General features: G+C 38.4%; 1 protein-coding gene across 1 annotated transcript in view; it reads left to right on the forward strand.

Moving 5' to 3' along the window:
• Positions 1-1138: 1138 nt before the first annotated feature.
• Positions 1139-16418, forward strand: part of TAF4B (TATA-box binding protein associated factor 4b) — a 112188-nt gene continuing 96908 nt past the window's right edge. The window contains exons 1-3 of the mRNA XM_077778230.1: positions 1139-1546; positions 11754-11899; positions 13664-13771. Of these exons, the coding sequence (XP_077634356.1) occupies positions 1204-1546; positions 11754-11899; positions 13664-13771 (597 nt within the window). The 5' untranslated portion in view covers positions 1139-1203. The remainder of the gene's footprint in view (positions 1547-11753; positions 11900-13663; positions 13772-16418) is intronic.

Below are 16418 nucleotides of genomic sequence, written 5' to 3' on the forward strand. Positions count from 1 at the left end.
AACAGACACTTCACTTTTTCAAATAATATCTAAGATTCCAGTTAAGATCTAATTGCTCAAATCTGAGGATGTGGTAATCCAAAGACATTGTCCCAGTTTTCAAGGAGATACACACGTAAACAATTTAAACACGTTTAGAGGAGACAGGTATCGATAGCCGCACAAAGGAAGAAAAAGATTTTTCCCCTGGGGCAGTTCAGCTCTAAAGTCATATGAAAATAGGCATATTTCACAGACTATAAAATCAGACGCCATTCTTAAACATTTAAAAGAAAGAAATAGGCAATATTTTTCACAACATCAACTGTAACTCTTCATTTTGCGACGCTGTAGGGCAAAGCCCGCAGAAGAGGCAGCGTGATTAAATCTTACTGAGTTCCCGTTCTCCAAAACCAGTCCGTCACATTTTTCCTTAAAAAAGTAGAAGCGTGTAGAAATTACACTTCTCGCTTTTAAAGGAACATACAACTGGGAATACCAAGAAGAGGAACACGAATGTCGCAGTTCTCTAAGTGCGGCCCGCCCCTCCCACATGGTAGATTTTTGGCAACTTGACCCTCCTTCCTCCTGATTCTGGGGGAAGATTCTAACGCCCTCTGGAGGCGTCCCTCGTGACGTCACGAGCGCGATTCCAGTCGGTGGCCAATCACCGAGCCGGATTCCGGGGGAAGCCCGGGGCGGCGGCGGCGGCCTGTGCGCATGCGCGAGGTCTCCGCGTGTCTATATAAACATGGCTGGCGTGGCCGCGCGGCGGGGCCACGCCGAGTGCGTGTAGGGGGCTTTGGGGCGCTCTGGGTTTGTAGTTTTGAATTTTCTGGCGGGGGAACTGGGGCGCAGAGTTTTGCTGGGTGGTGGGCCGAAGTGACGGCTTTCCGGGAACCGCGCAGCCGGGCTCCGCTGTAGCGGGACCCGAGGCTGAGGCGCCGTGCTGAGCCGGCGCACGTGTGAGCGTCCCGGAGGAAGCTGCGAGCGGCCAGGCAGGTGTCGCTGCAGCCGGGGCCGCACTAACGGGAGGGAGGTCTGGGACGCGCGGGTCGGCAGCCAGCCGGCGTTCGCCACTGACTTGTGTTGCGGCCCCTGCGCCTCTCCCTAGCGATGCTGTGGAGCCGGAACTGCTCTGGAGTCGGCTGCCGCTTGTCAAGCCTCCCTACGCCTCTGCTCCCGGAACGGCAGCGTCGCAGCTGCCGCTGATCCACCTGGGGGATGCCCGCGGGCCTCACGGAACCGGCCGGCGCCGCTCCTCCAGCCGGTGTGAGCGCCTCCGGGACCGTGACCATGGCCCCCGCTGGGACTCTCCCTGTCCGGGTGGAGAGTACTCCGATGGCCTTGGGCGCCGTGACTAAGGCTCCTGTCAGTGTCTGCGTGGAGTCCACGGTGTCCCAGCCCCTGCGGTCCCCCGTGGGGACCCTGGTGACCAAAGTGGCTCCTGTCAGTGCTCTTCCTAAACTCAGCAGCGGCCCTCCGCTGCCTGCTCCTCAGATAGTCGCTGTGAAAGCCCCCAACACCACAACAATCCAGTTGCCTGCTAATTTGCAGCTTCCTCCAGGTATGTCGATCACCTTTTCCAGCTTTTCCGTCGGTCCAGCCAGCGGTGACACGGGAAACGTCGCAGCTCCGGATTGTGCCTTCACGCTNCAATAAATAAAAAAAAAAAAAAAAAAAAACCAGAAATCAGCTAAGAGAACCATTCATAATCGACTTTGCAAGACAGTGATTTGGCTTTAGAATTAATACAGCCTCTTTGAGTCATTCCTGCACAGTTTTTCTTTCCATATTTAAGGAAAGAATCTGTTCACCTAAGTGACACAGTGAAAGCTGGAACAGTATGTATATTCAGGAGGGCTTTTGAGGCACTAGCTCCTAGGTGGGGGAAGATAGATATAGCTAAAGTTTATTTTCATGTTCAGAAGAGACCAGTTTTTATATCCACACGGTTAGATAACCATATTTTTTAAAAAATGTTTATTTAAGTTCTTGTTTGTTGAAAGAGGATTTTAAATTTAAGCAAGCTAAAATAAGTTCTCTGCTTTTCTAGTACCAGAAATGAATAATGCTCTTTCCTGCACAATCTTTAGATGTGTGATGATTGTAATTTTCAGTCAGAAGATTACCACTCATTCCCAGCAAGTGCCAGAATTGAGGGATCAGAGGCATGCGATTGTTAAATTTGAAGCAGTGTGTGAATGCTACAGTTAACGAGCCTCTGACCACTTTTTATCAGAGCGTCTACATGTTTGGGCTGGTTTTCATGATTTATACAAAGAGTTTGCCTTGTGACCAGCATATGGTAAATTTGAGTGTACTTTCTTCAACTGAAGGTGTCTTGGAGTTTCATTGGGGAAAAAAAAGGCACATCTCACATTCTTTGGAGTGAACTCTACTCCTAATTATATTGTCCACTCTTTATTTTGTTAGTAGTAATGGGAACTCTGACCTGCAAAGATGGTAAAGGAGTGAAGCATTTGATTCAAGATCAGTATCCCCTAGCAAAATGATAGGGGCTCTTTTGTAGCTAATGTTCTGTCTGTGGAACAGTTGTGGAACTGTTGTGGAACGATCATGTGCTTCACTTTTGATGAAGTTCTGTTTCAGTTTTGTATTCTACAGGAAGTATATATATATATGTGTGTGTGTGTGTATATATATATATATACAGGAAGTGTATATATATGTATATGTACATCTGTATATATATGTGTACACACACTTCAGGCTATGCTGTGTATGCCACTGGATACATTTTCTGCCAGTTCTAAATTGTCATCCTGCATATACTTATAAAGAAGTTATGAATGTGTTTGAAATAAATCACCTCTTTATTTGCTAAAAACTAAATTTGTCAGTGAGGATTGTTTAGAAACAATAAAAAAAAGTATTAAAATAGAGGAACTGTCACGAGTGAAAACTTGCTGGTAAGTGGGAACTAATCACTAATCAAAGACAAATGGCTATATACTTTAATATATTGTTTATATTCTTTTGTTGGTCATAATAGGTAGCAGATACGGAAAGAGGTCTCTAAGGGTAAATAATTTGTCCAATGGCAGACACCTCATAGGTGTCAGAGGGAATTTGAATCCAGGTCTGTTTACCTTTACACACTATGCTGACCACTTGGTGTGTGTGTAGACTATGCCTGATTGAGTATCAGAGCTAAGAGTGACATAGAATTTTAGAGCCTAATCTTTTGTACACAAAGAAACCAAAACTGAAACGTACCAGAGCTGCATAGCCATAAACCAAAACCACAACTTAGGTGTGCACTACAATAACACAGTTTAGGTTATCGGCCATGGAGAAACTTCCACTGAAGAGGACATAAATCGCCTTTAGGAATTGTTATTTACAAAGGAGGTGGGAAGACGCTTTGAAGAGCAGCTTTTGGGGATTTCAGCTGGTAAGTGGCAGAAGAGCGTACTAACATTTGTGCTCTCGCTAGTGCACAATAAGATAACCAGTAGTTGAGGAATGAAATGAAAACACTGAGTAAAATTTATGAGTCTTGTACCATTTCTTTTACATCCTGAGGATTAGTAGTTGATTACTCAGGGATGATTAAAACATAAAGTCCACTCTTCTTTTTCCAAGATAATGAATGCTTTTAAGTATTTGATTTCTGTTTACTTCAGAATTTTCTCAGTGAACAGAACTGGTTTTTAGAAATATGCACCCAGAGTGTTTCTAGGGAGCAGGGGCTGGAAATAAAAAGGGTAGGCATTGTGAGGAAATGAAAGAAGCTGTAGCAAAGACCCTGAAAGTTACTCTGTTCAATGTTTTTGGTAATTTCTTTTGGTCTTCTCTTTTATGAACATGTGGAATTTTAGGCCAGACTGTGGCTCATTCTGTTTTTGGTATTCTGTGTCTCTTCTTTCCCTTGTTTGAGAATGATGATCAAGGATTTGGTTGCTTCTGTTAGGACATAAACTGTGGTAGATTCTGCTTGATGGTCATACTGTACGGAAGTTAGTGAAAGTAACTTGTAAAATGCTTCAGGTCTTTTTTTGTCAACTCCTTCGTGCTGAGACATGGCATAGGATTTGTACCTTAGATTCCTGAACCAGGTACCGGATAAGCTAGTGCTTCTTGTTTCTACCCTGGCTTTATCAAAAGGATAGTGCATGAGGATAGGGACTCCTGCCTTTATTATCCAGGGTATTGCATGAGGGTAGGGACGCCTACTTTATTATCCAGCACCTAGCTAACTAAGTTCCTTGCTCAGAGAAGGCACTGGAGAGTTTGAATGCACATATTAGTGTATGTGGAGAGAGGAGAGGGCAATAGGACTGCAACCCCTAAGTGATTCCAAGGGCCATTACACATTTCAGTGTATTTTACTCTTAATTTCTTTGCTTATTCTGTTTATAAAAGTGGCATATGTTCTTGCAAAAAAAAAAAAAAAGCAATACTGAAATGTAATACACCCTTCACCAGAGTATTAACTATTAACAACTTGTTGTTATCCTTTTCATATTAGTACCTATAAGTCTTTCTCATTTTTTTCTTTTTTTTAATTCCTCATTATTAAAATTGTTTAGTAGTCCTTTGTATCAGAGTACCATCATTTTTTGACCACTCTGCTATTCACAGATATTTATGTTGTTTGCACTACTTTCTGTTATTATAAATGATGCTATTAATAAACATCTTGGTGTATTTTTGTGCAGTTTTATAAATAATGTTTTTAAAGGATAAATTGTGAGAAGTGGAATTGTTGGTTCAAAAGGTAATCTTTTAATAGGATTATGAAATTTTATCCCCATAAGTTGGTTCAAATGCGTAATCAACAATGTTGATACTTAATTTTAAAGAGGTACCTATGGAAACTAATAGTAATTTTCCAGACTTTAATTAACATTAACAGAAGATGAGCCCTGTAATTGAGTGGAGAGAGACTTTAAGTGTAGAAAAATGTGGCTGGATGATATATATATAACAAATGTTATAGATTTGTTGCTTACTGAATAACTGTGCCTAAGAGGGCTCTTGTTTTTATGAAGTAAAGTAAGTATATAGTATACAATAGCTGGGAAGGTTTAGTTCAGGGCCACACAGTAAGGAATAAGAGTGCTAATCAAATTTGTAGATAACAAGGAGCTTGGAGAGTTAGCTTTTGTGGAAAGTAGTGAAGTGTAGTGATAAAGGGCAGAATATTGGCCTTGGAATCAGACCTGGATTTGAATCCCAGCTCTACCATTTAATAGCTTTGTGATCTTGGGCAAGTTTATTAACCTTATCCTCAATGTCAGGTTTCTGACGTCTAAAATAGGATCATACCTTCACAGAAGTATCATATGGATTAACTTAAGATAAGTATATAGGTCTATATGTCACAGACTCTAGAGAACACCATTTGTATGGAATACAGAGTTGTGTAGCAGGCATGTCTGGGGTATTTAAGGTACTTGTATAGCAATTGTAGGTACTCTGGGTGCTATTTATCTAATATGTAGGACATCCACCAAACTCACCGTACTTTAAAAGGATGGATTTTGAGGGACACCTGGGTGGCTCAGTTGGTTAAGCATCTGACTCTTGATCTCAATCCAGATATTGATCTCAGAGCCATGAGTTCAAGCCCCACATTTGGCTACATGCAAAAAGATGGATTTTGAAATAATTTCAATGTCTTTGTGTCCCCATTTTTTTGTTATAGAAAATTTGGAAAATATTGAAGAATTACCCTCATATATTTTAAGTGTATCTTTTAGTCTCCTTTTTAATGTAAACTTTATGGAGCTACATTTTTTTTACATGTGCATTTATTTTGAAAAAGAAACCATTTACAGTAAATTTTGAAAAATTTGACAAAGGTATAGCCACCACTCCAAGATATAGAACATTTCATTCCCCTAAAGCTTGTGCTTTCTTTGAGAAAAAAATGTATGTGTGCTTCCTCTATTTTTACATAATTGGGATTCTATTATATAATTTTTATATCCTGTTTTTCAGTTACCATTATATAGTGATGATTTGTATCTTATAACCTCAGAAGTTTAATTTTAATGGGGTGTAATCCACTATTTAACCTTTTCTCTATTCATTTAGGTTGCTTAATTTTGTTTAAAATACTTATAGCAGCACCTGGGTGGCACAGTTGGTTAAGCATCCAACGAAAGCTCAGATCATGATCTCATGGTTCATGGGTTCGAGCCCCATGTCAGTTTTATGCTGACATCTCAGAGCCTGGAGCCTGATTCTGATTCTGTGTCTCCCTTTCTCTCCAATCCTCCCCAACTTGTGCTCTGTCTCTGTCTCTCTCAAAAATAAATAAACATTTAAAAAGTTAAAAAGAAATATTTAAAAAAAATTACTTATAAGTAAAAGTAAACCAAATGTCTTGTATTTAGGTTGTGGTTTTCTGTGTTGATTATTTTCTTGGGACAGATAATAAGTTTGGGATTTCTGGATGAAGGAAATATGAGTACTTTAAAGATATTCATATATATTTTTTTAGCTTACTTAATATATTTCAGTGTTAACTGTATGCTAGGTTCTATGCTCAGTACCATGGATGCAGTGGTAAATAAGGTAGACACAGTTCCTCTCCTGGAAATCAAATAGATTCTGAGAATTTCTTTAGATTATTTTGGGCTTAATTTTTCTCCAACAATATCATTTTTGTAAACTAATACATGCATATATAAAAACAAATATGACAAGTTAAAAATAAAGTAAAATCACCTGAAAACATATTCTACTTTTAAAAGGTGATATTTAATAAAGGTAAATAGAAATTCTATTTTGACAAATCAACTGTAAATGGAGGATAGAGGAGATGTGCTATATAACTGGTAGTAGAATCTGGCATAAAAACTTACTGATTTTAAGTTTTTCTTTTATTCACTCAAAGAATTATTAGAACGAGAGAGAAATTTAAGTGACTTTAAGCTCAATAAGGGAAACTGATTTGAAAAGTTAAAGGAATAGGGCCCATGGTGCCTGAGCAAGAATGCAGCTTTGGGTCTGTGTAGCTGCCTTTTAAGTGTTCAAAGTACTGTCCTGTGGTAATGAAAGTCGGCTTATTTTGTGTGATTGCACAAGGGACCACCCTCTTTCTGAATATGGAAGACTATTTTGGTTCCATATTAAGGAATAACTTTGTGTTTCTAGTCTACTTGTGATGTGGTGGCATTTATGCATCTCTACCCTCCTAATCCTGGACTTCTTTCAGTAGAGACTAGAAGGTCACCAGTCAGGCAATTATGTATAGATAATTAAGTTAATAATAGATGAATTCTAAAGTTTTCAGAAGGAATAGGCCTGCTGTTTCAGTATTAACCATTGCTGGGAATATGGACAAATTAGAGCCACCATCCAGATCAACTTGCAAGCAAGACAAAATAGGAAAGGCACCTTGGCATATAATAGTTCACTGGGCAGACAGGTAGAATATGTTAAATTATGTACCAGAGACAGGGTGAACACCAGACCACTTTACACTTTAACATCTTAATATGTTTAGAGGAAAGGTGCTCTGTAACCTAACGTATAATTACTTTCTTTTTACATTTCTATAGGATAAGTAGGCAAAACTGTCTATCCTTTTACGATTGGAAAATGAATCATATTTATCAGGATTTGATTCATAGAGACTTGGTAGGTGGTTTTCAGAAAAGAGACTAGTATTCAGTTTCCTTTATATGTTTATAAGTGCTTTTCACTAGGTTATTGCTCATTGGGATTGGACTTTTGGGATAAACACTTCAGAAGAGCATTGAGTTTAGATGAACTCTTATTTTATTCTCAGTATCGTGTGTCTGCAACTATTTTAATATTCCTACTGCTGTTTGAGTGCTTAGTAGAAGAACAGTTTGGATTGTAGACCTTTTGACTTTCATAACAACTACTACAATTGATAACTTTAAAATTCAAAAGTCTGCTCAGAAGTATTGTCTTATTTAATCCCCTTTAATGATCCTGCAAGGTAAGTATTAAGTCTCTCCATCCACAAATGTGGGGTGTCTGTCCATTTATTTAGGTCACTTTTTTTTAATGTTTATTTGAGAGAGAGTGTGTGAGAGAGAAATGAGTGAGGGAGGGGCAGAGAGAGAGACACACACACACACAGAATCGGAAGCAGGCTCCAGGCTCTGAGCTGTCAGCAGAGACTAACGTGGGGCTTGAACTCAACGAACCGTAAGATCATGACCTGAGCCAAAGCAGATGCTTAACTGACTGAGCCACCTGATTTATTTAGGCCTTTAATTTGTTTCAACAGCATTTTGTGGTTTCCAGGGACACCTGAGTGGCTCAACGCGTCTCACTCTTGATTTCACCTCAGGTCATGATCTCCGGGCCATGAGATCCAACTCCCCCACCCGTCCCCTGGGCAGTGCCCTGGGCTCCACTGCTAAGGGTAGAGACTGCTTAAGATTCTCTCTCCCTCTCTCTCCACCCATCCCCTGCTCACTTGACAATGCTTTCTATCTTTCTCAAAAAAATTTTTTAAACGGCATTTGGTAGTTTCCAGAGTATTGGTGTTACACTTATTTTGTTAAATTTGTCAGTATATTTTTCTTTTTGGTGCTATTGTGAATGAAATCGTTTCTTTGTTCTATTTAGTCATTCTTTGCAAGTGTATATAAAAATACAGCTGATTTTTATATATTAATTCTGTATCCTGCTGCTTAGCTAAACTTGCTTATTGGTTTTAACAGTTTTTCATGGATTTGTAGGATATCTATATATAAGGTTGTATTATCTGTGAATGGATAATTTGACTTCTTTCTTTGGATGCCTTTTATTTCATTTTCTTGCTTAATTGTCCTGGTTAGAACTCTGAGTACTGTGTTGAATAGAAGTAGTGATTGCAGATTATCCTTGTCTCATTCCTCATCACAGATATCTTTGTCTTGTTCCTAAATCTTAAAGGGGAATCATGTAATCCTTCATTATTACATTAGGTGTGAGTCTTTTATAGATCTCTTTTATCAGGTTGAGGAAGTTTGCTTTTATTCCTATTTTTTGAGTTTGCATCATGATAAAAGAGGTGTTAGATTTTGTCAAATGCTTTTTCTGCCTCTGTTGAGATGATCATGTGGTTTTGTCCTATGTTGATAGGTTGTTTTGCAGTATGCACTGAGATAGATATTACTTGATGGAGTGTAATATTTTTTTGTGCTACTGGATTCAGTTTGCTAGTACTTTGTTGGGAACTTTGGTATCTATATTCATAAGGCATCTCTTTTCTTGTGATGTCTTTGTCTAGTTTTGGCATCATGGTAATACTGACCTAACAGTATTAGTTGAGACGTGTTTCATTCTCTTCTACTTTTTGGAAGAGTTTCTGAATGATTTGTATTAAGTTTTCCTTGGATGTTTGGTAGACTTCACCAGTGAAGCCATCTGGACCTGGGTTATCTTGTGACACTTTTTGATTAATAATTCAGTTCATTTGTTAGGGACCTATTCAGGTTGCCTGTTTCTTGAGTCAGTTATAGTAGTTTTGTTTTTAGTAATTTGTCTTTTTCATGTAAGCCATCTAATTTATTGGTTTACAGTTGCTAATAGTATTCCTTTATCCGTCTTTCTATAAGGTTAGTAGTAATGTCTTTTTTTTTTTTTTTTTTTTTTTTTTTTTTTTTTTTTTGTTTTTTTTTTTTTTTTTTTTTTTTTACTTTTTTCTTCTTGGTTAGTAGTTTCAGCAGTCTGGTAAAGGTATTTCAGTTTTGTTGGTCTTTTCCCAGAACCAACTTTTGTTTTTCTTTTTCTCAATTGTTTTTATACTCTCTTTACTTCTGCTCTAATCTTCATTAATTTCTTTTCATCTGCTTGTTTAGTTTTTATTTTGCTTCCCTCTCTCCCCCAGTATCTTAAGATGGAAGTTTAAGTTATTGATTTGAATCTTTTTTCTTTTTATATACCATTATTTATAACTATAAATCGCCCACTAAGCCCTGCTTTAGCTGCATTCTATAAATTTTGGCATATTATGTCTTCATTTTCACTGCTTTCAAAGTATTTTCCAATTTCCCTTATTATGATTTCTCCATTGACCAACTGACTACTTAAAAGTAACTAATTTCTAAATATTTGTGAATTCCCCTCAATTTCTTTTTGTTACTGATTTCAAATTTCATTCCATTGTAGCTGGAGACTATACGTTGTGTGATTTTAGTCTTTTTAAATTTATTGGAGCTTATTTTATGTCCTAACATGTGGTCTGTCTGGAGAATGTACCATGTGCACTTATCTGCTTACCTCTCCCAGCATGGGATAACTCCTACAAAATAACTGGGGTGAAGGAGACTGGGGTCCAGATAGTTTTAATGTGCCATCCCTGAGGTAGAGCCTTCCTTTATTGAGTGGAGATGAGTAAAAGATGAACCCTAGAAACTTCCGGATGCACTTAACTCAAATTTGTCCTCTGTTGTCTGCACCTCATTGTGGAGAGATCAGAAATGCTGGTGGCCTGCTCCTCCCAGGGAAGATACCATAGCCCTCAACTGGGAGCTTGGGAGAGGAGGAGGCCCTGTGTTGACCACACTGCCTGATCTGAGAAGGAAAAGGGAGCAGGTCATGCATGGTTCAGATGCCACAGATTCTTGCTGTTTTTACTGAGTTTAATAAATCCTCTATAATAATGGTGTAGTCATTTTCTGTATGCCTTCAGGTAGTTTCCAAAGACTTTAGTGTTTTTAAAGATAATTTTCACCAGTTATGCTTGCTTTGCTAGGGAGCAGGTTTGTTGAGCTCTTTGTGCTCCCATTTTAGAAGTGGAACTTCAGCTCTGAATATTCTTGTTTATGCCTCCTACTGACATGGACAGGAATTTCTTTAGATTAGAAATACTGCTGGGTTAGAGAGTGCAAATGGGAATGAATTTGGCACACTTGTGTAAAGTTGAACAGACAATTCTACCATATTACATTAACATCGTTAAGATGTTAGAGTTCCTGTCGCTGTACATTTTTCTAACACTTAATGTGGTCTTTGGACTTCTTAGTTTTTGCCTCTCCAGGTAGATACAAAGTGATATCTCACTGTGGTCTTAATTTACCTTTCCCTATCATTGGCATCTGTGTTTCTTTTGTGCATTTTGGATATTCATTCTTCGAACATAAGTGAACTAAAAGTTTTTTTCCGTTTAGTAGTTTGTTTTTTTACTTCATGGTGTCTTTTGCTAAACAAAAGTGGTTTTTTGGTATAGTAGAATGTATCAAATTTATTTAAGAAATTCTCCGTATCCCAAGTTCAGCAAATTTTGTACATTATCTAAGAGTTTAAAAGGTTTTACTTTTTACTTTTGTATTCTTAATGCCCTAGGGGTTTTGTATGTGGTATGATACTTTTAATCTTTTCCATATAAATAACTAATTGACCCAGCCATGCTTATTGAATAGTCTGCTCTTTTCCTTACTAATCTGCCGTGCCTCTTAGGAAGATTTGATATGATATATCTGCCTGAGTCTATTTTGAAATTCTCTGATTTATTCCATTGGTCACTTTGTGTAGTCTGATGCCATTACCGTATCATCTTACTTACTGTAGTTTTACAGTTTGATGTCATATAGAAAAAGTGTTTTGGCTTTTTCAAGAGTATGGGCCTTAGGCTTGGACTTTTAATATTTTAAGTAGCTTTGAGTGAAAACATTTTTCTATATTATATACGGTAGTTAGTATACGTGAAATTTAGTGTGTATTAAGTACTTATTCAGAATATTTTACAGTGTTGAAAGAAATGGTCAGAACACAAAATATATGATGATTATGTTTATTAGCTTACAGGTCATGTTTTTTTCTTTTAATTCTAGGAACAGTTTTAATCAAAAGTAACAGTGGCCAATTGATGTTGGTATCTCCTCAGCAAGCTGTGACAAGAGCAGAGACCACTGCTAACATAACTTCAAGGCCAGCTGTACCAACGAATACTCATACACTCAAAATTTGTACAGTGCCGGTAATATATCTTAGGGGTTTATTATTATTATTATTATTATTATTGGTTTTCTAGCTATTATCTTCATGTAAATATGTTTATTTGTGAACAGAAATAATAGATGATTCTGCTCAACTTGTTGAATTGAGCCACTTTCTTTGAATGTGTTAATCAAGATGTTTGGTTTTGTCATTTAGTAATTGCTAAAATAATAAAGATTCAGTCTTCATACTTGAAGATTTGTGTTTCTCAAGGGAGTGTTAGTTACAAGGGCTATTTGCATGTCTAAATGGAAAGAAAATAATCATTATGCTTCAATTCTAATTTGTGGTAAAACATTAACACTACAGTTTTATACTATTCATTTGTATCCATATCTTACAGGAATGACTTAAGAAGTCTGTAATATTTCACTAATTCAGTTATTAGAAAATGGTTTGTTTTACATACATGATAATCTTTCTAGGTAACTGAAGCTTGTGTGGCAGAGGTTAAAAAAAATAAATATTTTTTTTTAGCATCTAACTCTATTAAAATAAAAAATGCTGAATGTAGTAGCATTTTCTTGAGGAGTCAGGTTCATCCTAATGAAAGATTGCATAGTGTACTGTGGTAAATTCTTTGCCAGTTTTGTCTACCACCCTCACCCCCCATTTTGTGCTCTCCTTTCTCTAATATTTGATTCTAGATTCCCAACCATTTTCTCTGTTACTGTATCTTTCAATGATAGCTGCCCCTTCCCTTTTTTTTGTCTATTATTTTTGAGAGAGAGACAGAGACAGAGCACAAGTTGGGGGGAGAGGCAGAGAGAGATGGAGAAAACAGCATCTGAAGCAGGCTTCCGGCTCCAAGCTGTCAGCACAGAGCCCAAAGCAGGGATCAGATTCACAAATTGTGAGATCATAACCTGAGTAGAAGTCAGACGCTTAACTGACTGAGCCACCCAGGTGACTCTGCCCCTTTCTTTTCTAGTTTGCTTTATCTAACTGTTGTGAGTTGAGAAAATAGGTTAGCAGACTTTTTTATAATAGGATGTTAAATAAGAATCCATATGTTTTTGGGGTTCCTGAGTGGCTCTGTTGGTTAAGCATCTGACTCTCAGTTTTGGCTCAGGTCAGGATCTCAGGGTCATGAAATTGAGCCCAGAGCCCAGCATTAGGCTCCCAGCTGGGTGTGGAGGCTGCCTAAGATTCTTTCTTTCTTTCTGCCCCTCCCTAACTTGTGTTCTCTCTTAAAAAAAAAAAAATTTTTAAAGAAAAATACCTATATGTTTGCTGTATGAGCTAAAGAATAAAGTTTAAGATTTTAATGCTAAAGTACTGTAATATTTTTTGTTAAGCTGCCTTCTTAAGAGATGTGAAATAGTGTCAATTGGCCAATTGACCTGTTAGGTTCACAGTGGAGAATGGGCTTAAAATCTATAAGGTTATATAAAGCCAGTTATAACAAAGGAGTTTGCTGTGGTGAAGTGTTTTAAATTTTTTTAAATGTTTATTTATTTGAGAGAGAAAGAGAGAGTGCACAAGTGGGGAAGCGCCAGAGAAAGGGAGCAGAGGATCCAAACCAGTCTGTGTACTGTCAGCACAGAGCCTGATGTGGGGCTCGAACTCATGAACCCTGAGATCTTGACCTGAGCCAAAGTGGACGCTTAACTGACTGAGCCATCCAGGCTCCCTGAAGTGTTTTAATATTTAATGTTTACCATAGTACTGATTGATTTAAAATTACTATTGCTTACGACTCTATTATCTCTCTCCCCTCCCCCCCTCCCCCCCACTTACCCAGAATTCTGGTTCACAGTTAGTTAAGAAAGTGGCAGTGGCACCTGTTAAAAAATTGGCACAAATAGGAACTACTGTGGTAACCACTGTTCCAAAGCCTTCCTCAGTACAGGTGAGTTGTGACTGACTTGTGTCCACGCGTGCACTGCTTATTCTCTCATCTTTATTTAGCTGTTTCCTGCCTGATGTATAGGTTTGTCACAACAGTCATGTGACCTTGAAGAGCAATTCAGTGATATTTGGTGACACTTATCAAAGTGGGAATTGTTGGAGGTGTGGAAACCACAAGATAAACATAGTGTATGTTCTTGGATTATCAAATTTACTTGACTGTATTAAATTAATACAAATGCACCAAATAGCCACATGTGATAGTGTCTAGAAGCAGGTGCTAGGACAGAATTTTGATGTAGGGGATACTTATTAGTCATTGATACCTGTGGAAGAGAAGGAGAATAAGACTTTGAACTAGATGCAGGCCCAGTAAAACTTGCATCAATCGGGTGGGGAACATTGGAGCAAATATGGCTTGTCGGAGTTGTCCTATGTGTTAGCTTTGGTCAGCTGGGCCATAATTCCTCCTCTGTGGTAAGTCACTGGATGTCAGTTCCACAGGGAGAGTTGTGCTGTTGGGCAAGGTAACTCTCTGTAGTTGAGGCAAACCCTGAAAGAACGGACACCTGTAGGCTATATAATAGCATTCCCAACAGCTGGGACAACACAGAATTCTTTGTGATAGTATATCAAAGTTTACTCCTTCTTGTATCACTGGGAGCTACTTCCTCAAATATTGTTGAAGACCAGATCTTTCGAAATTCCAGTGGGTTTCTTCCTAGGGGAAACAGAGGAGGTTAGTAGGATGAATTACAGCTGTGGCCGATACTCTTCATCTCCCTCCATTACTATCCTATAACTCTGCTGGTCTTTGCAGCTTAACTGGTAGTGGGACCAGACCTTCATCCCTGAGGGGTCTGAGGTCCTAATCCCCATGCTCTTTTGAGGCAAGTGTTGCTGTACTTGTCCATATAACATTACAGTTGCACAAAGAAATACCAGCAGTCACTTAAGTAGATGACTTGGATTCACCACACATACTCCTCTCAGTCGGCATTGTAAGATAGCAACCCTACCTTTCCCAGATATCAGGTCACTTACCCCTGTTGTGATAAGCTCTTTACTGCTGTTCCCTGGACACAAGGAACCTGAGGTGCCCAGGAGGCAGCCATGGTGTCTAGTTTATGGGAACTCTTGCTGTGTCCTCTGGTGAAAGTGTGCCCCTTGCAGGCAGAAATGGTAAGTACAGGGTCCCGCAGCATGTCTTCAGGAGTGATAAGTGATTCCATTCATCCCTTTACTCCTTAGTCCTTGATTTTCATGTATTTGTCCTATCAGAGACATAGTGCCATGAAGGATGTCTTGATACAGTGAGTACATTGAGTCTTGGAAGATAGAATCCCATCTTCATTGAGTATTGCCTCTGAGTTTGCACTTCACCTGTGCCTTCTGGGTCATGCCCCCTAGACATTCATAATCAGTGCCAGTGTGGTCTTGCAAAGCATGGAAATACCATGGGCTGGTCTAGAATATCAGGAGTTATGATTGAGTTTGAGATGGTCCATCCATTACTGCAGTGGGATTGTGTAGATAGAGTAAGACTGGGATTGTGTACCTCTCTATGCCTTTTAAGAGGCAGAATTGTCATGGAAGATGTGGATATCTGGTAAGGTACAGCTAGTAACTATATTAGAAAGAGTTACGAAGGACAGATTTTGTACTAGAGACAATTAAGCATTGACAAAGAAAGTAGAAGTGCCATAAATGCTTCATCTGTTCACAAAAAATAGGATGCTTTTTCTGGAGCTCACATTTCATTGAGCCTAATTTTGCTTCATAAGGGAGAGGAACCCTGAGGTTTCCCCAAGGAATGCTTCCCTTTGGTCCTGGAAGGTAATCATAATCACCAGCTAAAGTTTTAGATTGTATGTTCTTAAATAAGGTAGTATAAGGAGTTAAGGGCAGAGTATAAATCTAGACTCAACTGAATATAGATTCAACTGAAGAAAGAATGTTTCATTATTGTACATTGACCTAAAAAAGTTTTTTAGACCGTGTCCAAAAAGATTCAGAGAAACTGCACAGTAGTTGTCTTTGAAGAGCAAGACTAAGGCTGGGAATAGGAAGGGAACTCCTTTTCATTATTGCCTTTGAGATCTGCTTGTATTTAATAAGATTTTACTGACTTAGGTGCAGTTTTTAATTTTTTGCTTAACATTTCATCATTCACTCTACTCTTCATCATTAATCAGGGTTTTTCATTTCTTTCCATTTTTTACCCTTAAAACACGCTTATCTAATACATGCTCCAGTACTTATTCTAAAGTGGGAAATTTTGAATTCACTTATTGTGACTGTTACCAAAGGAAATTTCCTTGAAGGTAATTGCAACCTGCCCTTTTTGTGTTGTATGCCTTAGAATACAAGTATTGCCTTAGAATACAAGTATTTCAATTCAAGTGACGGTGCATTGTTTAGTTTTCTGTGTGAATTGAAAATACTCTTGTATCCTCATCCCCCCTAAACTTGACTCCTGTTCTGTAACTTTCAGTGTTTGTTTTAAAATAAGATTTTTGCTTTATTTCAGTATAGTTATCTACATTTTTAACTGCCTGACATGTGATTTCTTGTATTAGACTTTTTATCCTGCAGGTGGTGCTAGAATCACACTTCATTTCTATAGAGGGTAGAAGAAAGAACCAAAA

The sequence above is a fragment of the Crocuta crocuta genome, unplaced genomic scaffold (genome assembly GCF_008692635.1).
Source record: "Crocuta crocuta isolate KB4526 unplaced genomic scaffold, BGI_CrCroc_1.0 scaffold26, whole genome shotgun sequence".
NCBI lineage: Eukaryota > Metazoa > Chordata > Mammalia > Carnivora > Hyaenidae > Crocuta > Crocuta crocuta.